Source organism: Anoplopoma fimbria, chromosome 12 (genome assembly GCF_027596085.1).
Source record: "Anoplopoma fimbria isolate UVic2021 breed Golden Eagle Sablefish chromosome 12, Afim_UVic_2022, whole genome shotgun sequence".
NCBI lineage: Eukaryota > Metazoa > Chordata > Actinopteri > Perciformes > Anoplopomatidae > Anoplopoma > Anoplopoma fimbria.
The window spans coordinates 22,775,684-22,798,687 of record NC_072460.1 but is presented as its reverse complement, the minus strand read 5'-3'; the positions used below and the strand labels follow the sequence as shown (position 1 = coordinate 22,798,687).

At 41.0% G+C, this 23,004-nt stretch overlaps 3 protein-coding genes across 4 annotated transcripts; 2 read left to right on the top strand and 1 right to left on the bottom strand.

Moving 5' to 3' along the window:
• Window positions 1-3,181: 3,181 nt before the first annotated feature.
• Window positions 3,182-6,795, top strand: ptpdc1b (protein tyrosine phosphatase domain containing 1b). Its single transcript, XM_054608764.1, has 10 exons — window positions 3,182-3,188; window positions 3,456-3,621; window positions 3,722-3,802; window positions 3,927-4,045; window positions 4,142-4,279; window positions 4,366-4,962; window positions 4,998-5,383; window positions 6,175-6,357; window positions 6,468-6,578; window positions 6,670-6,795. Exons 1-10 carry the CDS (start codon window positions 3,182-3,184, stop codon window positions 6,793-6,795), a joined length of 1,914 nt encoding a protein of 637 aa, XP_054464739.1.
• A 104-nt stretch (window positions 6,796-6,899) lies between these two features.
• Window positions 6,900-12,363, bottom strand: fbxw12 (F-box and WD repeat domain containing 12). Of its 2 annotated transcripts, none has more exons than XM_054609764.1 (10): window positions 12,226-12,363; window positions 12,096-12,133; window positions 10,847-11,013; window positions 10,622-10,746; window positions 9,651-9,857; window positions 9,393-9,557; window positions 9,058-9,268; window positions 7,702-7,883; window positions 7,482-7,612; window positions 6,900-7,385 (listed from the first exon to the last, which is right to left on the bottom strand). In XM_054609764.1, the coding sequence occupies exons 1-10, from the start codon at window positions 12,319-12,321 to the stop codon at window positions 7,286-7,288; spliced, it is 1,422 nt and encodes a 473-aa protein (XP_054465739.1). In that variant the 5' UTR covers window positions 12,322-12,363; the 3' UTR covers window positions 6,900-7,285. The 2 variants fall into 2 exon arrangements, with proteins under 2 accessions (XP_054465739.1, XP_054465740.1); XM_054609765.1 differs by having other exon boundaries at window positions 6,905-7,385; window positions 12,297-12,314.
• Window positions 12,364-14,885: 2,522 nt separating this feature from the next.
• On the top strand, window positions 14,886-21,355 carry LOC129099678 (protein Wnt-7a). Its single transcript, XM_054609015.1, has 4 exons — window positions 14,886-14,971; window positions 15,554-15,780; window positions 18,354-18,625; window positions 20,873-21,355. Exons 1-4 carry the CDS (start codon window positions 14,901-14,903, stop codon window positions 21,353-21,355), a joined length of 1,053 nt encoding a protein of 350 aa, XP_054464990.1. The 5' UTR covers window positions 14,886-14,900.
• The last annotated feature ends 1,649 nt before the right edge of the window (window positions 21,356-23,004 follow it).

Genomic DNA, 23,004 nt, shown 5'->3' with positions numbered 1-23,004 from the left:
CGGTGCAGTGACGTCACGTCATGATGTTTTCACGGATGTTTATCTGGACGGCTCATCCTCCTGTATACCGGTGTGCCGGATTACCGGTGTTTTTCACGGTACCGGTACCGGTGGACCGGCAACTCAACCTCCTCTAGCTAGCATAGCTATAGCTAGGAGGTTGAGCCGTCTGGGAGCTAGAGGAGGCGTCCCGGTAGAATCCCGGTGACCGGGAAATAGGTTCCGGCGATCACCGCGCATTGCATGCCGGGTAGATTTTTTTTTTTTTTTTTTTTTTTAATTAAATAACTTTATTGAGACATTTGTTCATACATATAAAACACAATATTTTATATATATGTATATTTTACATTTTCAAGTTCTTATTTTTAAGATCTTAAGTTGATGCCATTTAATGTTTTATTATCTTCATTTAATGTTTTATTCTCTTTGTTTAATGTTTTAATATCTGAAACATCATCTATTATCTTTATTTAATGTTTTAATATCTTTATTTAATGTTTTATTATCTTGTCACAGTTGCAGTGACGTCACGTCATGATGTTTTCATATGGATGTTTATCTGGACGGCTCATCCTCCTGTATCTATTATCTTTATTTAATGTTTTAATATCTTTATTTAATGTTTCGCGTTTGTCACAGTCGCGGTGCAGTGACGTCACGTCATGATGTTTTCACGGATGTTTATCTGGACGGCTCATCCTCAGCCGTCTGGGAGCTAGGAGGAGGCGTTCCGGTGTGCCGGATTACACAGTCCGGGTGTTTTTCCCTTATACACACACACACTGTAATGTGATGGTGAACCTTATACACACACACTGTAATGTTATGGTGAAGCACAGTGTGTATTACTCCGCAACGCTCCTGACTACGGTGGCCGTGATGCTGCTGCGGTGCGGCTTTGTAGTTTACTAAGTCTACTAAAACATGTTGACAGAGCGCCGTGTACCACACAAAACCGCTTCGAGGTCAGTAAGCACAACCAGAATTAATCCATATATAAAGCGCTCCGGATTATAAGGCGCACTGTCGTTTTTTGAGAAAATTAAAGGCTTTTAAGTGCGCCTTATAGTGCGGAAAATATGGTATCTTAAATGTCAAAAATAATTGTTATTCTACTCTTTATGACAAACTCTTTCTGGTTTATATTGGGGTTAAATTTATTTTTTTCTTAATTCTTTCTGTTTATAGCATGCTTTTTTTTCCAAACGATGGGCCCCATGTGGAAAACATAACATTAAGACAAATGGAGAAGAGGAACAAAATCCCTCATAATCTCAACAGAACTGGAGTTGGATGTCAACATAATGCTGTAAATTCAGTTTTCTTTATTTGTTTTCTTTTTTCTTTTCTGTTATGTATTGTACCTTTACTCTTGTTCAGAATCATATGTCAGCTTATCGGCTGGTGAGATGTGTCTGACAAATCACAGTCATGCCTGTGATTTTATTCTGCGCCTGGGTAGTACTTGTCATGCTTAGTACTATGCTTAGTACTATAAATAGGTAGGAATGAAAAACACGTAATGAAAAAGGTATAGGACTAAATTGTTCTGCTCACACAATCGTCATATTCTAAATTTAGATATAGAGATAAATCCAGAATGCGTTTCTATCACTTTTTACTATAATGTTGATGGCAGCATTTTAGGATTGCATCAGGCTTTGTGGCTTGGAAGTCGCTCCAAAGGCTGAACATCATAGACTGATCTCTGCCCACTTTCCTAAACCTAACCAGCTTTAGCAAGGTGTCATGTAAGCCAATCAGTTTTGATCTACTTGCTATATATATGTCACCGAGGTCCCACTATTTGTAGCAGCAGGGTAGGAGAGTTTAGTGGGTTGATTTTAAGAAATCCTCTGAACTCTCTCAGGTCAAAATTCCAAAATCTGTTTGAATTTATGCACAACATGCATATCATTTTATGTTGGGAATCTGGTGAGGCGGGCAGATGGAGAGGTCTTAATTAATGAAAGCATGTGCATTAACAGACAGAATATATATTGTGGATCACTGTATTTTCATAACAGTCCAGCAGAAGGAAATAGATACGTGGATTTAGAATTAGTTGTTTGTTGAGTAGTGGGTGCTCTAATTTATACCTGTACAGTAACAGGATTAGTAGTCTAATCCAGGAGGAGTCAGGAATAGCCCTACCCCCAACCCCCAGAGCCACAGACAGCAAAAACCTGTTCATGGAGACAAATACAAAACTCCTCAACACATTCTTGAGGTTAATTTATTCCCATGCTTGATCTGCCACCCTCGGTGAGATAGGCGGCTCTCCACAAAGGAGCGCGGAGGATCCTGTGAGTGTCTTGTGTTTTTAACCCCTATCCGTACGCGAAGGGATAATCCGAGACAAATCAAATCAAGAGAGGCCACAGGATTGACTTTCCACAGAGCTGGAGAGGGGGCAGGACAACGTCAGAGCGGTGGAGGGTTGATGTCCCAAATGTTGGCAACTGGAGCGGTGAAGCATTTGGGTCCGTTGATGGGGGATACAGGCAGCTCGTCTCACCTACTACAGGTACATCAGGTTTTATTTTTATTTTATTTTGTTGTATTTATTTCTAGATTGGTCTTTCCTTGTCAGATAATTCAAAGTTGATCATTTTTGTACACTGGTCTTGAAGTATGAGAACAAGCAATCCTTTAAAATGAATTATGTCTGCTTTACATTTGACTGAATATGATTTATGATGTTGCTCTTTGATCATAACGTGTATTTGTAAGTGTTTCTTTCTTGCTTTTCTTGTTTTAAAACGTTTCACAGTCCAAAATTTAAATCCAGCTCTGGTTATTGATAAAAGGCATTTTCCCTACTCTGTTAAACTGTATATCAGGTTTAATGTAAAGCTGTACAGTACAAATTGTCTACAGCATGCATATGATGACATTTATTATAAAGTGTAACAAGTTAAATATGTCTGTCCAGGCTCTGCTATGACTGTGGATGTGAGCCTAAGCGACTGTTCATATGGCACTCCAAGCAATGACAAGAGGTGGAGCTCTGATGGAATACAGTAAGTGAGGATGGTAGTTGGGCAACAATAAAAGTGTTTCCTTCAAAGTGGGTCAGCTACAACCGTAGTTTACAGTTTTTTTATTTCACCAAGATGCTACATAAAGATGCATTTCTAATGCGCCAGAAGAGAGGCTATTTTTATTGTAATTCGCAATGCCAGGTTAGGATTAGACACATCTTAAAGTGAGCACTCAACACTGATGATCTTAATCATTTAGGTGTTACAGACCAACCTACTTATGGTGGAGTCTCAGTGCAGCACTACTTAATATTACTCTGCTCAGAAACCACTCATTTAATAGCTTCAGTTAAACTTTGAGAGCAAATGAAATACAGTAAACGGGTCAATTATATTACTTACAATTTTAAATTAATGCTTTTTGTAATATCAATTTCTTCTCTTCTTTTCCCCCTGTATTAACTCCAGTCAGAGCCCCCAGGGCAAAATACACATTGGTAGGAGAAGCTATACGTTACATCATTCCCGGAGACATGCAATGCTCAATCGGCTGTGGAGGTCAAGCCTGCAAATATGACAGCCCAAGTTACTGGAGTGAAAAGGAACAGGCCATAAAAGGCCTCTACTCATCCTGGTACACATGCTTTTTCTTCTTTCACTGTGATAGTACAACAAAACATGACAAATGATCTATGTCAGTATCAGTACCTGCTAACCTTGCGCTGTTGTTTTAGGGTTTCCGATAATCTTCTCGCTATGTCCAGACCCTCAACAGAAATCATTGAGAAGTACAACATCATCGATCAATTCAGAAGGTAAACACACCTTTGTTTTCTAGTTCCTTTTTCATGCAGTTTACTGACTTAGTACCCACAGCGCCTGAGAATGAGAATAATCAATTGTTAATGTCTCTGTCTGTGCGTGTGTGTCCGTGTCAAGGAATAGTATTAAAACAGTGATCAACCTACAGATACCTGGTGAACATGCCAGCTGCGGGAACCCTCTGGAGCCAGAGAGCGGCTTCTCGTACCGCCCAGAGGTCTTCATGGAAAACAACAGTACGTGCTTCTTTATACAATAATCCTTGATACATGTGTATTGTTGCTTTTTTTTCTCCCTTCTCATTTTTAACTAAAAACATCTCACCATTTCAGTTTATTTCTACAATTTCGGCTGGAGTGACTATGGGGTGGCCAACCTCACCACTATGCTGGACATGGTGAAGGTCATGGCCTTCGCACTGCAGGAGGGGAAGATAGCGGTCCACTGTCACGCCGGTCTCGGCAGAACAGGTAGATTGGTGAAGGATGTTGGTTTCTGATCTATAATCGGAAACATGTGACATGCAATGACCGGTTTCCCCCTTTCTACCCTGCAGGCGTGCTCTTGGCATGTTTCTTGGCCTTCGCAACCAGGATGACTGCTAACCAGGCTATTCTGTACGTACGCGCTAAACGCCCCAATTCCATCCAGACCCGAGGTCAGCTGCGTTGTGTCAGAGATTTCGTCCAGTTCCTCGCCCCTCTGAGGAGCGTGTTCTCCTGTGCTGAGCCTCGATTCAACCGGGTCACCCTGTCTCAGTACCTGAACCGCCAGAGGCACATACTGCACGGCCTCGAGAGGAAGGAGCTGAGGCAATTGCCGAAGATCATCCAGCTGGTGTCCAGGCTGCTGCTGGACATCGCGGAGAACCGACAGGTGATCGAGGAAGACATTCTGGAGGCGCCCGATGTTGAGGACATCGAGATGACTCTCAGCGTCATTGAGAAGATGGGCCCGGAGTTATTTGCTAAGGAGCCACGCTTACCAGGCATGCCCACATTACCAAGACATTTCAACGAGCCGGCCATCTTCTACCATCGCAAAAGTCTGAGCTACAGCGAGTCCGACCTGAGACGACTGGGCTCGCAGCTTAACCTTCTCACCCAACGTCTGGGCCCCATGTCTCAGAGTAATGTTGAAATGTCCATACCCCGTCGGAGACCACTTACCCTGCAACCAAGCGTCAAGGTTGGAATTGCAACACGTCGGACATTACGCACGGCTCAACAGGCTCGCTCTGGCAAATCAAGAACGTGGAAAACCAAAGAGACGGGTCCATTCTGCGGAAGAAGGTGAAGCAGAAATCCATCCAACGTTGGGGGTCCGTGGGGAACAGTGAATCCACCAAATTCACAACGATGTTGTCCAGGTGGAAGGAAGAGCAGAGGGATGAGCTGGAGTTGAATGGGATGAAGCATCGAGATGGAGAAGAGGAGCATTCAGAGGTGCCCTTCATCACCCTGCAGTCAGAGTTGTCCCTGGACGCCAGGAGGCTTCTAGTGGCCCAGTCCCTGGCAGTGGACCTTTTCCTCGATGGGGAAGAAGAGCACAAGAACAAAGTCTTGGCTTGGCAGGTAACTGACCCAAACAAGCAATGTGGTGGTTAAATAAGAAATGCGTTTAAAATTATTTAAAACTTGAATATGTCCATCACAAAGACCAACATTTTATTGTGTGCACACTAGTCCAAAAGTTGAGATCGTTCCACTGACATGACATTTTATTTGGAGTCAGCAACTGGATTTTTGCTGCATGACAAACAACAAAGTTATATAGAATCACCCTTAAGACCAGCCTATAATTACAAATGAATAAGGTGAATTCAAGTCTCCTGTTATTGCCAACTAGTGTATTATCTTATTAGTGAACAAATGATGGCCAGAAACAGTGTTTTAGGGAGCCCAATATAGTCTGTAATGGGGGTTGGATCAGATTTACCTATAAGCTTGTGATTGGTTCCTGTATCTAGAGCCATGGGAAGGAGATTGATTCCCAAATAATTGGATCCTGTGTGTTAACTCTGACCTTGATTATTTTACTGATCTGAATCTGTGTACTTAAACCGCCTTGAAGAAGACTCCGTGCCTCAAGGCGTCAGCAAACTTCTATTTGAGCCAACTAAACAGGTTAAATGCTAGTATATGTCCTCTTTGATTTTATAATCTTATCAAATTTTTTAAGCAACAAAGGGATCTTTTCTAGAGAACAAAAACCCACACAATTGACTCCTGAAGGTAGTATCAAAAAGAATAATTTGAAGATGCTATAAGGACAGGTATATTCTAACAGAAGGTGTCTGAATAAATTGCCTCAGTCACATGCATGAGGACAAGGCCTAACAACACGACTGCCTGAATGTGTGCAGGCAGAGCTGAACCAAGGTGGTGGCTGGGAAAGGCTGTGCATGGAGCGGGATCCCTTCATCCTCACCGGGCTCATGTGGGCGTGGCTTGAGCAGCTTAAAGAACCGGTCATCTCCGTCCAGGACGCCAAAACCCTGAACCCAGACAACTCCGACGCCCAAACCGTCCTCAACACACTGGACCAGGTCAGTGCGTTGTCACACTTTGCTGATTCACGTTTGACACACATTATATGCTGTGAAGTATCACCTGGACTATGAAGCCCCCTTTAAACCTTGTTCTCATCTCTTCCCAGGCCTCTAAGCAAACATTAACGTGCATACTTGATTGTATGGCTCATTTGCTGACGATACCAGAAGAGGTGGAGACCGCTTTCCTGAATCGTACAATCAAAGCTTTCACCTGGGTGAGAAAACAAAATCTACCTAAGTATCTGGAGTTAGTTTCAACAATCCAATTCCTCGTCATTGATTTTGAGATGTTTACCCTTTCAGCAGGTGGAAAACAGCTCAGAGGAAGGAAGCAAAGTGTACGAGTCCATGTCTACAGCCCTACGGTGCGTCCTTGAGGACTTGAGATGTTCGGTCAGCGACGCGGACACGCCGATGCCTCCTTTCTCTTAAATGTAGCCATTACCAGTCATGCATATGTGGTGCACTGCCTGTACCTCCATGTGGAAGCATGAGAGAGGAAAAGGATGCTTCTGTGCCTTGCAACAATACTATTTAATATGTAATAACTTTTTCAAGATTTCCTTGGGCTAAATAAAACATATGCTATGTAGATTATTGTCACTATTACATAACTAACATGCCTCTGTATTTTCTTACCTTAGTAGTGAGTGGAGATAACATATTGAATAACATAATATATATTGCAAACGTTACGCCTTCAAAAAGCGTGGACAAAGAACATTATCCCCCTTTAACCTTTACATACTTTGTTCACACAGTGTATCAATACCTTTCCCATAACATAGCGTTTCTCCTTTTCAGTTTTCTGTTAATGTAGATAAACCAAAGAACACCCTAATGTCTTCAGATATGATGTAAACAGTTCACAATAAAAGCAAACGTTCCTCCTTCCGGTGGGTTGCGCAGGCTGCTTGTAGGCTCAGGAGGTGAAAGAATACGCCTTTAAGACGTCTTTCCCGTCATTCCCTTCTGCCGAGGCCACAATGCTGGAGAAGTCACAGTCGACGTGAGTGAACCCTCTAGAAAAAAATACATACAAAGCGTGAAAAGATTAGGAAATGCCTGTATTCAGCTGTAGCATTAACCTGGCTGTGTGTTGATACAGCGTTTGGTACCTGGACACTGTGTGAGAGCCTCCCAGGAGGTGGTATTGGCTCTCCAGGGTCAACCCTTCGGCCCTGTCATTCCTCCAGGTCAGCACTCGTAAGGAGAGGTCGTGAGATGCCGTCACCACACGAAAGCTATCCTGTAAACGTATATTTTACTGTATAAGACAAATCATTTTAACAGGTTTAGGGATATCTCTTTGAATTCCAAATGATAAAAACAACCCACCACACATATAGAGGAGATGGGCATAGTGTGCTCTTTAAAGCTAGCCAGTAGAGCTCCTTTCAGAGAGTAGACCCACAGCTCCTGACCGGCTGCCATCACTAAACAGTTGCTGTCTCTGGCCTCTAGAAGGATTTGTGGGGACCAGTGGTTCAGCGTCAAGGGGAAGGACTCCACCTGCTGGACTAAAATGAGATTCAAAATCATACCAGCACAAGCCAACAACAATATTTAGGGAAAGAAAATGAACTTTTTAAACCCCTAAAATGTAGATGTCAGGATACATTCTGGGGTATTGAGTTGTCAACCTGTTAATCTTACATATATTTTTTATCTACAATTACATGCATTTACTAGATTGACTATTTTTCTAATATTAAAGGAGACATATAACACACATTTCCAGGTTCATACTTTTATTCTGGGGTTTCCACTAGAATATGTCCAAATGCTTGAGGCCCTGATCAGGCAGAGTGCGTTGTAACTTTGTCTCAATGAGAGTTAGATTATTTGCGGGCTGCTTTTGCGTTGCTGAGCTCTACTCGTTTTTACAGAAGCAGCCTGAACGCCTCGACTTGGAAAATATTCAGCCCAGATCGGAAAAGCTGATGTCATTATCGGGTTTTTTTCTCATTGTGGTGACTTTTGCTGGAAACTCTGAGCTATATGACTTAACCACCCACACTTGCCATAATCTGAACAGAAAACAGTGGAAGGCTAAGTAAGGGTAAATTGTTTTCATTCATTTAAAGAAGACACAGAAAAATGTGATACTGTCTCTCTGGTTCACTTTCTGTGTTCACTTTCTCTGTCTGAAACACGTTGTTTTAGCATGTTTGGACAGAATTGAGTTGCTAGGCAACAGCTTGGGTTCACGTTTACTTCCTTTCAGCTGATGTCATTCATGTACACTGCAACATCAAATAACCTGGTACGCTGTAAAACTGTCTATATACTAAATAATTGTGACATCACAACGTACGGACATCCAGTCTGCTCGTTTACAGGCAGTGTCTAAATCCAGGCTGTGTTTATTTCTCAATGAATTTAGCTTTTCGATACTTTTAAAGTATTTATATAGCACTTAGATTTGCTCAATAATAAAAAAAAGGCATACAATTTGTACTTTTTACAATGTGGAACCTTTAAATTCCACTATGGATGTGTTAGAAAATGCCAGTTATCCACAGATATAAGCTAAATACACAATGACAAAACCATCTCATCTAGCAGTATCCGTACCAGCAGCTTAGTTAATGGTGGATTTCCTTGAATGATTCACCAACTGATAGCTAATATGAGATTCAGTACGACATTCAAAGCGTATCAAAGTCATTCGGCACATATCTCAGTCCTCACCCTGGATCTCTGACTTGTACTTTGTCTTTTTAATGCTGACATCAAAGACAGAGAGGGCTTTGTTGTTTGTCCGCTCGTTGTGGTGGATGATGGCCAGTCTGGCAGGCTGGGTGGGTATGAAGACAGCGGCCTGGCACCCAGTGACGGGCACAGACTGGACCAGAGGGTCTTCGTCCTCAGACGGTGAGGTTAAACTCTCGGTGTAAATCACCTGCAAACAAACCAAACAACAGGAATCTACAAAATGTGTGTGTTTCTCTCTGACTGTGTTACTTTCCCTGAGGTAATGTGGTAAAAGGAAACCAGACCAGAGCAGGAAACACTCACATACATACCTTTGGACTTAAATCATCATTGTCCTTGGTTCCAGCAGTGATCCATTTCTTGTCCGGTGAAACGAGTAATGTGTTGACTTTGAAGGTGTCACACACCATCACGCTGGACTTTTTAGTCAAAGCTGAGTCAGCTAGTGTGCACACAGAACCCTGACTGGTTCCCACCTGGAAGAGAATATAATGAGCAGCATATGTTACTTAAATAGAAATAAAATACCTAAATATTTCCAGAAAACCAGAAATTCTGAAGGTACTCACAGTCAGAAACCAGTTGTTGTTGATGTTGTACTGTAGTAATGTACAGTGTGGAGATCCAGTAGAGAAGGAGGCCACCTCCTGGCCCGTCTGACCCCGCCAGGTCTTGATGAGGCCTGTAGAGTCTGCTGTGATCACAACTTCATGCTGTTCATCGCTCATAATCGCTGTCAAAGGACTCTGAACGGGACTGCACCACAGGCGTTCACCCTGAGGGAAATAAAAGGTGCAACATGAGGTTAATGCCTTGGGGACGACATTTATCCAGCAGCTTGCTTCTTTAAACCAAAGAGAGGAAACTATCGGGGAAAATCAGTTTCAGTAGTGTTTAGATGAAATGAAACCTGCATGTAGTGGGATGTGACTGCAGGACATTTGTTGGCAAATGCTGAGTTTTACATGTTTTCTTGGGCATTATCTATAAATACTGCACAGAAGTCATACACTCAATTTAGGGCGGATGGAAAACAAATACAAAACAAAAACTTAAATACACATATTTGGATTTAGAAGATCGTTTTCAATCAAACTTTGTGGCTCCAATCAAGAATTACAACTTAAATGAACAGTGTGTAGAATTTAAAGGGGATCTACTGGCAGAAATGGAAAATAATATTAATCAGCATGGGTTTTTTTGTGTATATATTCACCTGAACATAAGAATCGTTGTGTATTTGTTACGTTAGAATATTTTTGTTACGCATAGTCATCCCCGACTGTGATTGGCTAATGCTTGTTGCCTCCACTGTTCGGTTAATTTTGCTCACAGGAGAAGTTATCATTCAGGACTTTCTGCAGGAAAGGGTTTGTTTTTTTGGCGCCAAAGTTCTCCTAAATGCTGGGCACACAAGAGAAATCTCAGTTGGTTGCAATCTGCAACCTCACTGCTAGATGGCGCCACATCCTACACGCTGCACCTTTAACATGAGTACACTGAGAATGCAGGATGATATGCTGAAGGTGTTGGCACTTGCATTTTGGATGTTCCACGCTCGGACTGTACCATCTGTAGAGGCGCTGCACACCGTGGAGCTGCTGTTCCAGATGTCAGGATGCTGAGCTGAATTTCCCTGCAGGTACACAAACCCCACCACCCTGCCTGATGGACGGCATGTCAAGATGGAAAAAAACACATGAGAGACTTAGTGCTTAGTGAAGTCATGCAAAGGAGATTCCAGAGAGAGAGAGAGACAGCCTACCTGTGTGTCCTCTGAGGCTTTTGCAGGTGTAACCTCCTGACTTGCCTTTGGTCATCTTCATCTCTAAGTGGCAACGTCTGAGGAAGTAACTCTTCCACGAGTGATTCACCTGTTCACTGCCCAAGACAGCAAGGTTACAGAAACTCCAGCGCTGCAGACACATCCTCCTGAGCGGACCATAGAAATGGATATTTAGGAATGATTTCATATGAAATATTATTCACAGTACAGATGAACTGAATCTGATATCAGCACGCTACTGACTCAAATAGCTGGATCAGGTTCTGTGACAGGACAATCTTGTATCGATACCATTATTTTAATGAATTACAATTCTGTAAATTTATATCTATGTATTCATTTTTTGTTTTGCAAAGTTAGGTGAACAATGTTTAATTAAGGCTGATGTTAGACTACACATTAAATAATAATCACAGTCACTTCCACACAGTAAGGCATACAATTTATTAATCAAACACTGGTATAGATATCTATATCTGTTGAGGTGTCGATATCAGGACTGAAAAAGTGATATCAGTGCTTCCCTAACACAAGAGCGTTATCTTCTCTAAAGTGGCAATCTCGAATTTTCTCGATTTTAATTTAAACAAATGTCTGTTAAGTCACCATCTAACGGTGAATAACCATCTAACCACAGGTGAATGTAATATTCATAATGCTTATTTGGTTGCCTTTGGAGACATTCCCAGAAAAAAAGCAGTATTAAAGTTTACGCACAAAGAATGGAACCATTCACACACTTCTGAAAATGTTTGTATGTATAAAAAAATAAAGACTCCAAACTGCTAAATTCAAGCACAATTCTATTCAAATATAAAATCTAAATCAATGTAGTGCTGACATCTAAAAGTTGCAATCCTCAAGATTTACTTCCTGGTTGATTTGGAATTTATATTTGAGTGAAAACAGTGGAAATGTGCTTAGAGTTTCTAGTGTTGTTGTTGATATTTCAGATTTTCAGACTGAGTTCCATTTTTTGTGTGCATAAGGAAAAACACTTGCTGCATTTGTTTCCGAGCATGTCACCACAGACACCCAGTTTATAATACTGCAAATATATAAACTGCAATCATTTCATCAGTGAGCCAATATGAACGACTATAGCAGTGACTTAACAGGTATTTATTAAACTGAAAATGTTGGGATATTGCCACTTTAAGGAGTGCCACTTTCATAAACATTGCCATTTCATTTCATAATAAAGACATGGAGGTATGGACACACTCACCTCCACAACCAAGGACTCTCTGCAGCTTCATTCCAACCCTAAAAACACATCATAGTAATCAGACATAAAGTTCTTAATAAGATAGTTGTTATTGCATGTCAGCTACTTCCGCAGTGTGGACACTCCTCACCTTACACACATGGGAGGCTCGGATTAAATCCTCCTCAGTCAGGAAAGTAAAGATATGAATGAGGCAATCACCGATCAGTGGCTGATGCAGATCCATACTGCCATCAATAATGTTAGATCCCCCTCAACCAGCGCACAGGTCCAAACTACGGAAAGCATACAGGGGCTTTAGGTTTTGTTTCGCTTTCAGGCTGCAGTGTCTTCACTCCGCCACCAGATGTCGCCATTGTAAAAGGTAAGTGATCCAGGTAAACGTATGGGAGAGAGACGCACGACGAGGAGCGCGCACCAGAATTAAAACGGAGAAAAAAAGAGAAAATTCTGCTTTTGAATGTATTTATTTTTCAACTTAAGTAAATGAATGTATTAAATATGATAAAGGTGTGATTTAACCACCTTTTATATGTATTAAATATGATAAAGGTGTGATTTAACCACCTTTTATTAAATATGATAAAGTATTAACCAATATGATAAATGTGATTTAACCACCTTTTATATGTATTACATATGATAAAGGTGTGATTTAACCACCTTTTATATGTATTAAATATGATAAAGGTGTGATTTAACCACCTTTTATATGTATTAAATATGATAAAGGTGTGATTTAACCACCTTTTATATGTATTAAATATGATAAAGGTGTGATTTAACCACCTTTTATATGTATTAAATATGATAAAGGTGTGATTTAACCACCTTTTATATGTATTAAATATGATAAAGGTGTGATTTAACCACCTTTTATATGTATAAAGGTGTGATTTAACCATATGATAAATGATAAAGTGTGATTTAACCACCTTTTATATGTATTAAATATGATAAAGGTGTGATTTAACCACCTTTTATATGTATTAAATATGATAAAGGTGTGATTTAACCACCTTTTATATTAAATATGATAAAGGTTAACCATATGATAAATGATAAAGGTGTGATTTAACCACCTTTTATATGTATTATATGATAAAGGTGTATTTAACCATATATGATAAATATGATAAAGTGTGATTTAACCACCTTTTATATGTATTAAATATGATAAAGGTGTGATTTAACCACCTTTTATATGTATTAAATATGATAAAGGTGTGATTTAACCACCTTTTATATGTATTAAATATGATAAAGGTGTGATTTAACCACCTTTTATATGTATTAAATATGATAAAGGTGTGATTTAACCACCTTTTATATGTATTAAATATGATAAAGGTGTGATTTAACCACCTTTTATATGTATTAAATATGATAAAGGTGTGATTTAACCACCTTTTATATGTATTAAATATGATAAAGGTATTTTAACCATATGATTAAATATGATAAAGTGTGATTTAACCACCTTTTATATGTATTAAATATGATAAAGGTGTGATTTAACCACCTTTTATATGTATTAAATATGATAAAGGTGTGATTTAACCACCTTTTATATGTATTAAATATGATAAAGGTGTGATTTAACACCTTTTATATGTATTAAATTGATAAGGTGATTTAACCATTTAACCACCTAGTTATTAATCTAAAAAGAAAAAACATGTCACTGCTATTTGTTTTGATATTACTTTGTCTGCAACTTTTTTTTGAATACTTCTTTTCTTCTTTTCTTTTTTGCAAGTGTTGGAAAACATATGTGTAAATGCAAAACTGGTAAAAAAAATAAAAAAATAAGCTAATGGCCACATTGGGTTGAGCCATGACCCAACTCATAACCAAATAAGAAGCATCCCAATCAGTCAAGGTGAATTCAACAGCAGTGTGTGTGTGTGTGTGTGTGTGTGTGTGTGTGTGTGTAAAGTGTGTGTGTAACCACCTTTTATATGTGTGTGTTCAGTGTGTTAAGTGTATATATTAATGTGTGTCACTGTGTGTGTGTTGTGTTACTGTGTGTGTGTGTGTGTGTGTACTATATATGTGTGTGTGTAAATGTGTGTAAAAAAAATAATAAAATAAGTGTGTGTATTGTGTTGTGTATATCCCAATATATGGTGTGTTCAACAGTGTGTGTGTGTGTGTGTGTGTGTGTGTGTGTGTGTGTGTGTGTGTGTGTGTGTGTGTCTATATGTGTGTGTGTATATGTGTGTATATATATGTGTGTATATGTGTGTGTATATATATATATGTGTGTATGTGTGTGTGTGTGTGTGTTTTTTGTGTGTGTGTGTGTGTGTGTGTGTGTGTGTGTGTGTGTGTGTGTGTGTGTGTGTGTGTGTGTGTCTCTATGTGTGTGTGTTGAGATTCAGCCCTGGCGGGATTCTTCAGCAGGGCCTCATGTCTCCTGTGAACACGCCCCAGATGGATGAGCCAGATATATAACCGAGACCTGCGGGTAGCAGAGGAACTGTGAGGAAGACGGACTCGTACTCGCTCACCCCCAAGGGTTACTACCTGTGACACCCTGCGCAATGACAAGAGGGCCCAGCCACACGGGGCCACGTACAGGGAGTTTGGATAATACTCTCACTGGCAATTTGTAAAAAAAAAAAAAAAAAAAAAAAAGAAAAGAAAAAGTTTCTTATTTCTTACTTTTTTTTTTTTTTTTTTTTTCTTCTTTATGCTTTTCGTGATTTTGGAGTTCCCTTGGAGTTACCTGTGGGCTGAGACCGACCGGAGAATAAGCGAACAAGAGTTCTTCATCAGCTCTGCAGATCGTTGCATGCCGCAATGAGTCGGAGAACACGACGCTGGATTTTAAGAGTTTTACTTTGTCTGGGAATTGTTTATTTGAAAATTGGGTGAGCTTTCGCTTCTTCTTTGCCTTCACATCGGTGTGTTGTAGGTTATTCTCAAACACAAAGGACTGGTAGCGACTGACGGACGGCTCTGAGACTTTATCCGTGAGCACCTTGTGTTCCATATTTGCTCAAAAGCAGGCAGGTGATTTTGTAATCGATTAATTCAACATTAAGGGAAGGGCAGCTCAACTCACCATTATTACCAGTCATGTCATTCCCATCATTATGGCTCTAAATGCTGGTAAAACTCAAAGTAACATAATAATTAAAAGTGTTTACAACTTTATTAAACTTAAAGAATAAGTCTAGTGTTCTTCCAATATCACTTCTAAAGAGGAACAAATAACTTTGGTGATAATTTCTACTGTTAATATGCATTATACTAGGGAAATCTATTTTCCACAGGAATATATTTCATATTGGGTTATGACCATCAGCTAGGCTACTATTTAATAAACTAAACATTGGAAATGGATATTTAAAAGGTTATGTAAACACGTTAGGAATACAAAAAAAAGATTTAAAAATATTAGAATCAGGAAAAAAAAGTTGTTCTCAGTCATATCAATCTTCCATTCACAGTGGCTTCTCGTCGGTGGTGGCCCTAGGTGCGAGCATAATCTGTAACAAGATCCCCGGTTTGGCCCCCAGACAGCGGATTATCTGCCAGAGTCGCCCCGATGCCATCATCGTCATCGGAGAAGGAGCCCAAATGGGCATCAACGAGTGTCAGTTCCAGTTCAAAAACGGGCGCTGGAACTGCTCTGCGCTCGGAGAGAGGACTGTCTTCGGCAAAGAGTTGAAAGTGGGTATGTTGCTGTCTGTTAACGTTTGTTCACAGTTTGAAACCTCTTTTTTTAACCCCCAGCAGTATAAACACAGTTCATCCATCAATGCGTAATGTGTGCGTAAAATGCGCACAGTCTCCATATCTGGCTCTTTTGGGATTTTCCTAAATAATAGTTAATATTCAGAAATAATTCCTGGATTCTGGTCTATGTCAATGATTTAAAATATGACCTGAAGCCTTTAGAAAGTTAAAAACAAATGACATTGACATGCATCCTTGTCCACATGGAAAAAAAAAAATATAATATAATATTGGATGCTCTCAATCTCCAGTCAACACCTGCACCAGACAACAACAACTTATTCTGCACATTACATGATCATCTTCTCTGCATTATTGCATCCACATAGTGTCATTTACATCAGTCCTAGTTTTGCTCCAGACTTTTCAATGACTGGGGCTTTTCTATAAAAGCTATCTGCAGCCAGCACTGTAACAAAGCTCCTGTGAATGTTTGGCAGCCTTTTCTTTTCAACCCGGCACAGTCTCCGGAGGCACATTTTCACTGGTCTTTATCCCGTCCAGTGATGGGTGCTGTGGCTCTCCCTGTAAGGACGTAGATCTTACCACGGGTATAAGTTACAGCGGAGCAAAGCCAAGCGGGAAAGCAAAACCTGGACGTACTAAATCAGAGAAACAAATTAGTTCAAATATGTGTTCCTGCTGCTGAGATAAAGAGTGGAGGAACATCAGGGGATGCTGAAATTATGGCTGGAGTTGTGTGCTTATCTGTTGTTATGAGATGCAAAGTGGATAAAAGATTGTTAGATATGGATGAAGTATAATGATATTTTGTCTAATGATGCCTTTGTGGCTGTAGTGGAGCTTGATAACCACAGAAGATGCTTTGTAAAACCATTTTGATTCAAAATAATTTTAATATGTTTCAGTTGTGCCAGAACTATTGATGTTAAACAAAGAATCCAAACACCCTTTTACACAATGGTCAGAGGCTTGGACCAGCTGTTTGAGAGAGAGAAAGGATTATCTCTCGTGGTGTTTGACAATCTGTTCCTTTATGAATGAGTGGTTGGAGCTCATCAAGAGTCCTGGTCTGTGTTTCCAAGACAGGAGTTTAAGTCCTACGGCGCGGACAGCCATACCAAATAGATTGGTTTCACTGATCAGATTAGCGTCCAAAAGGCCAGTGGTTGTAAATGAACGCCATTGTTGATGCCCAGGCTGAGCGGAGCTGCGCAGCTCGCAATTGTTCTTTAAAGCGAAGGAGGAGTGACCCGTGAACTGACATAATCCTCACAGGGTGATGCAAGGTGCATCAGCTTTGAGACATTTTAGGCCTCAACTGTGTTTGCCCTTGAACTTTGTAGTTGCAGTAAGCTCGGCGAGGTTAGGTGCATATAAAGAGGCCGAGAGAGGGATGAAGGAGAAACAAACATGGCAGAAGAACAGCGAGCTGGCACTTCTACTTCAGCCTAACCCGCCGTTTGAATATCTTTTTCCATCCACTCCGGTTTTAATATGTTCCACCTCTCATTACAAGGTGAGGAAGAATTCATACCATCCCTTGCGGTGAACTCATGCACTCAGAAAAGTGCAGGGGAAAAATTAACAACGGTGCAGTCAGAACTGACAGACGCACCTTCTTTTTTGGCTCGGAGCCCATCGACTCTATAAAAACGTCCACATAATTGATGCCTCAATATGAGGGTTTTTTTTTTTTTTTTTTTTTTTTTTTTCTCAATGGCAAGGGCACACATCCAAGATGTTTATCAAAAAACATGGCAGCTCTACATAGTGAACCGGGTGGCAGGAGGAAGCTCAGAGTAGGTATGATGTTTGTTGTGAACAAAGACACGAGGAGTTTATTTACACATAGGTATGATGGATGTTATAACCGGGAGTTTCCTGTTTGGTTATTAATCTGAAAATTGAAACATGCTACCTGTTGTTCATGGATATGAATACACCATTATTGGCTCTAATGTCATTGGATCAGAAGGGGAATATATTGCTCTTTTAGCGGTATATAAAGCTCTGAGTATGAGGATTGTGTTTCTTCCTCGGCCTATCGTTTGACTGGAGATCTTTGCTTCCCGATCTGTCCCTATGAGTCCTGTCAGATTAGCCTTTAGTTATTTGCCGATATTTCCCTGTGCGCGTGTAAATGATTTGTGAGCCGGACTCGGTGGAGATAACAGGCAGGATGAAGATTCTGATGTCAGTGCCTTATGAGTTTACACAGAATGGGACAGTTTCTGAGCGGATCAATAGCCCTTCCTTGTCGACAGCCCTCTTATTCATACTGCTCTGTTGACAGCCATTTTGGTTCACGGACAGGACAGTTTCCAGGTCAGGTTTCAAAACACTGCAGCCCTTGAGTGAATATGTCAGCAAGACTGTGATATAAGCACACATACTGTTAATAATTAATCTTCAAAATCCCCTTACGTACTTATTGCATTTCCCCTTGAAATGGAGGAGAAACACCACGACATTCTCTATTTCAACAACATCTCCTGCAACATTTTATTCATCCCCCCCCCTTTTTTTTTTTTTTCTTTGATCCATCAGGTAGCAAAGAGGCTGCGTTCACCTACGCCATCATCGCAGCGGGGGTGGCCCACGGCATCACTGCGGCGTGCACACAGGGTAACCTGAGCGACTGTAGCTGTGATAAGGAGAAGCAGGGCTTCTACAGTAAAGACCAAGGATGGAAGTGGGGAGGCTGCTCGGCGGACATCAGCTACGGCCTGGGCTTCTCCAAAGTGTTCATCGACGCCCGGGAGGTCAAGCAGAACGCAAGGACGCTTATGAACCTCCATAATAACGAGGTGGGACGCAAGGTAAGTGATCAGCGATAGGGTTATGTCTCTTTGGACGGCACAGTGATACAAATGATGGTTAACAGGTGGTTTACTAGTCTAAGCCTGAACTCGGGAACTACTAAAGGTCGTCACAATGTAGTATCAGTTAGGGGTGTTGCAATATACCAGTATTGATGATAACCATGATATTTAAAAAAAAGAAAATATTGATTTATTAATAATAAACATATGAGAATATCATGTAAATGTACAAGGGCCTCTTTAATCATTTCCGTCTCTTTCCATTCTCACTTTTCGAACAGTTATGGTCACAAACTCTCTCTCTATCTCCTGTATTATGACAGAAAAAAGAGACAAAACGCACAATAAGCAAAGTTAAAGATGAATTTGACTGATAATCAGCATTGTGATTCCCCTTGGCCACTATAATCTCCGAGTGATAATCTGATATCGTGACAGCGCTGTAGTGACGGTGAACTTTGCCAAAGATCTGGGCAGCGGGGGCCAAGACTGAACAAGCAGCGGAATATAAAAAGGGCTGCTTTTTAAGGGGAAGAGCCGTCTAAGTGGCAGGGTTTGATTACAGCCCAGATCTCTGCACCGAAAAACAGATTGACACTGTACAAAAAAGGGCATTAGCTGGGACAGAACACAGTTACCTTTAATGGCAACCCTCACCTGCAATCAATTGCAATGTGCTTGTACATGCACAACGGGGTAGTTTACTGTTTGGGTACCAGGTTCAATCATCATTGAGTGATTCTGTTTCTGTATAGTGCATTCCACCTGCATGCCACCTTTCTAATTGAATCATTGAATATCCACCAATAAAAATCTATTTTAATACACCTTGCAATTAGCCATGCTCAATGTCAGACTCGACCTAAAGGGCCTTGCGAAAAAGAAGCAAGAGACAACAAGAACTGCATGAGGACAGGATGGTTTTCATGATGTGCCGAGCCGCTCGTCTGATGACTTCTCTGCATGCATGGCTGCAGAGCGCTGCAGAGTGACAAAGAGACTCCAGTGAGTCTAGAGGTTAGAGATTGAGTGGAATAATGTGCCAAACAGTCAAAGTGAGGCTGGAGTAAGAGAGGAATAGAGAAGTGGGTTTGCCCAAGTTTACTCATATCCTCTCTCTCTCTCTCTCTCTCTCTCTCTCTCTCTCTGTCTCTCTCTCTGTCTCACTGCGCCAAATAGCCTGATTCACAAAACTAACACGTCCATCCCCACGCGGGCTGAAAAGACCACTTCCTTACGTACGTCTCAGAACAGTGAATTCAAATTGGCTTATCTGGACAGCTAAATTGCCTCCCAAGGGGGGGAGACTGTACTGACTGTGGATTCACAACTTGGCTACTTCTTCTCCCTGCTAATAAAAGGCCTCTCTGTTTTTTCGATCCTTTATTTATGCTAATCAAAAGCAGTGACACCGAGCAGGAGCGCCGCTCACAGCTCCCCGGGTCGAAGACGTCCAGACAAAGGCTGTCACAAGTGTTGGTCACAGAACAACTGATGGATTAGCGAGTTGAAGCCGAGGCTTTCATGAAGTGCTTTGCTCAGGGGAAACCTTGTTTTTCTTGGGTCTTGTTCACACGTCTTGTATTTTACAGTTTACGTGCCAAGAACACAGACGAATAAATATCTCGTGAACAGCTTCAGGAGACCATAACGCATACAGAAACTGCGTTTAAGCGTAAAGGAAATTGCAATTGACCTTGTTGCTAAAGGAAATTCCAGTTTGAGTCAATGGCACTTCTCTTTGTCATCAGCTCGGGGTTTAGCGGTAATCCTAGTCACTCGGCGCCTTGTACAGTCACTCTTGACATTTGTGTGTTGTGTGTGGTAACTGCACACACAGAGCCTGAAATGCGATACATTATTTTGGCTTCTGTGTGTACGGTATCACACAGCTATGTGGCGGGGCCGTATGTAATCCCCAACCGCGGTGTATTTGTTAGTCACATTGTTATTAAGTTGCACGTTTGTCTCAGGTGCAGCAGATGAAATGTGAATTGACAGTTTGAAATCCAACAGGTTTAGAATACTTGCTAATCTGGAAAAGAAAATTGCAATGTCACGCAATCATATTTGTTTGGCAGGTAAAATCATTACTATTGTAAACTGCATGGTAATTGGTTTTTATAATCCAGTACGGCTGTTATTAATCTATCACCAGAGTGTGTTCATCACTCATCACCGGAGTGTTTTCACTGCTGCTGGTTGTCACTACGTTACTACGTTGTTTTTTTTGTGTGTCTCTAGGTCCTGGAGAAGAGCATGCGCCTGGAATGCAAGTGTCACGGTGTCTCGGGCTCCTGCACCACCAAAACCTGCTGGACTACACTTCCCAAGTTCCGCGAGCTCGGCTACATTCTCAAGGAGAAGTATGCCCACGCCGTGCACGTGGAGCCAATCAAAGCCAGCCGCAACAAGCGCCCTAAATTCCTCAAGATCAAGAAGCCTTACTCGTACCGCAAGCCCATGGACACGGACCTGGTGTACATAGACAAGTCGCCCAACTACTGCGAGGCGGACCTGGTGACGGGCAGCTTGGGGACGCAGGGCAGGGTGTGCAACAAGACGATGATGCAGCACATCAGCGGCTGCGACCTGATGTGCTGCGGCCGCGGATACAACACGCACCAGTACTCCCGCGTCTGGCAGTGCAACTGCAAGTTCCTGTGGTGCTGCTACGTCAAATGCAACACCTGCAGCGAGAGGACAGAGGTGTACACATGCAAATGAGAGTATTTATTGGACTGTGTGTGTATGTGTGTGTGTGTGTGTGTGTGTGTGTGTGTTTGATGAGATGTGTGTGTTATGTCTTTTGTGTGTTTTCACGGACAAACTGGAACTGTTGAACTTTTAAACGAAGGCTGTTTTTGCAGTCTTTTCGTACACGAGGAGGAACTACTGTGCTGTGTATGCAGGAAGCTGAAGATGATGGGTCGTGATTCTTTTGCACACAAAGCTCTTCACCCCTCTTCTTGGACTGATGTCGAAAAAAAAAAAGGGAAAAACTGAACCCTGGCACGTGGGCCCGAGTGCCAAAACGTCAAAACCTTTTAAGCTATATGAACTTTTAGGAAAATGGACTTTGCCAATGCAGATGAATTATGGTGGATGTGACACTCTGCTGTAGTTGCCGCTCTGTGCACAGATGAAATGACGCAGCCATTTGGAATATTTAACATACTGTATGTAGAGAATGAAAATAATTAATATTAATTTATTCTATAAAAAAAAAGAAAACTACTGATTTTGTCCATTATGGATAACTAAATGTTGGGTTTTTAGTTTATTAAAGCGATAAAAAAAAAAAAAGTCACACTCTTGTTAACACACTGGATTTGAATTTGCCTGGAATAATAATAACAACGTGTTTTTAGAATAATGTTGCTCCAGATGAAAACTGCTGTAGGCCGCTCACGTTGACCTCCTGACCCTCTCATGAGTTTGTCTTCCCTCTGTTTGCTGCTAGTCTGGAGAATCCCACTTGTTGAGGTCAAAGGCTGTGCGCTCTACTGACTCGCTTACGTCAAGCTGATTTAGCCCAACAGGAACTTACTCGCTGATCAAAAACACAGGCACATTTTCCACTTTTGGTAAATATTGGTTCATAGAGTATATTTTGTAAAAGCCTATTTTTATATGAATGTCTTATTTATATCTTTTTTTTGCATATTCCATGTCAAGTTCTGACGCCTGTTTTTAAAATCCCTGTGGTAAAAAAAAAAAAAAAAAAAAGCTGATATATGTAAGTTGGCCCCTTGCTGTCACTGCCATAGTTGTATATTGTAAGTGATAGAAACTGTTCATTTGTGTCTGTGTTCAAACGTCTGTGTTTACTGCGTTTCATGACTACTACTGATGGAATACAGGAGCAGAATAACACTAACGAGACGTGATTCCCATTATTGCTTCCACATACATGCATGTCTCACTCTGATCGTGACAAAAGAACAATTTGGGATGCGAACTGCTGTAAATGGCCAGATAACAGGAACAAAAATGGCATAACGATGCAAATTAAAGAAAAGGAATATCGACTTTAGCATTTTCTTGCCATAAAGCAGTCAAGCAGTGGAGTTATTGAACTTTTATGACTATAAATTTCCTTAATTGCTCATTATATAGGAATCAATTAACCGTAATTACACTTTCAAAGGAACATAAATGTAAATCTTTATGAATGGTAGCTACAGTGTGGTTTACATCAGCACCAGACAATCATACGACGATATCATATGGTCGCCATGGAGATGAATCAGCTCTCTAAGTGCTAATACTACAAGTACAATGTGTGCAACACTGGGCCAACGAAAGAGAGACGTCCTTTCAGAGGGGGAAAGTTATTCAGGCTTAATTGAGGGCCCATCTTGCAGACTGGGAAG

Coding starts and splice junctions, on each gene's coding strand:
- fbxw12 (XM_054609764.1), bottom strand. CDS start 12,321: ATGGATCTGCATCAGCCACTGATCGGTGATTGCCTCATTCATATCTTT. Junction 9,858..10,621: donor GAGCGTGGAACATCCAAAAT/GCAAGTGCCAAC, acceptor TATTTCCCTCAG/GGTGAACGCCTGTGGTGCAG. Junction 9,269..9,392: donor ATGATGATTTAAGTCCAAAG/GTATGTATGTGA, acceptor GTTTGTTTGCAG/GTGATTTACACCGAGAGTTT.
- LOC129099678 (XM_054609015.1), top strand. CDS start 14,901: ATGAGTCGGAGAACACGACGCTGGATTTTAAGAGTTTTACTTTGTCTG. Junction 15,781..18,353: donor CGGCAAAGAGTTGAAAGTGG/GTATGTTGCTGT, acceptor TTGATCCATCAG/GTAGCAAAGAGGCTGCGTTC. Junction 18,626..20,872: donor ATAACGAGGTGGGACGCAAG/GTAAGTGATCAG, acceptor GTGTGTCTCTAG/GTCCTGGAGAAGAGCATGCG.
- ptpdc1b (XM_054608764.1), top strand. Junction 3,803..3,926: donor ATCATCGATCAATTCAGAAG/GTAAACACACCT, acceptor GTCCGTGTCAAG/GAATAGTATTAAAACAGTGA. Junction 6,358..6,467: donor TCCTCAACACACTGGACCAG/GTCAGTGCGTTG, acceptor ATCTCTTCCCAG/GCCTCTAAGCAAACATTAAC.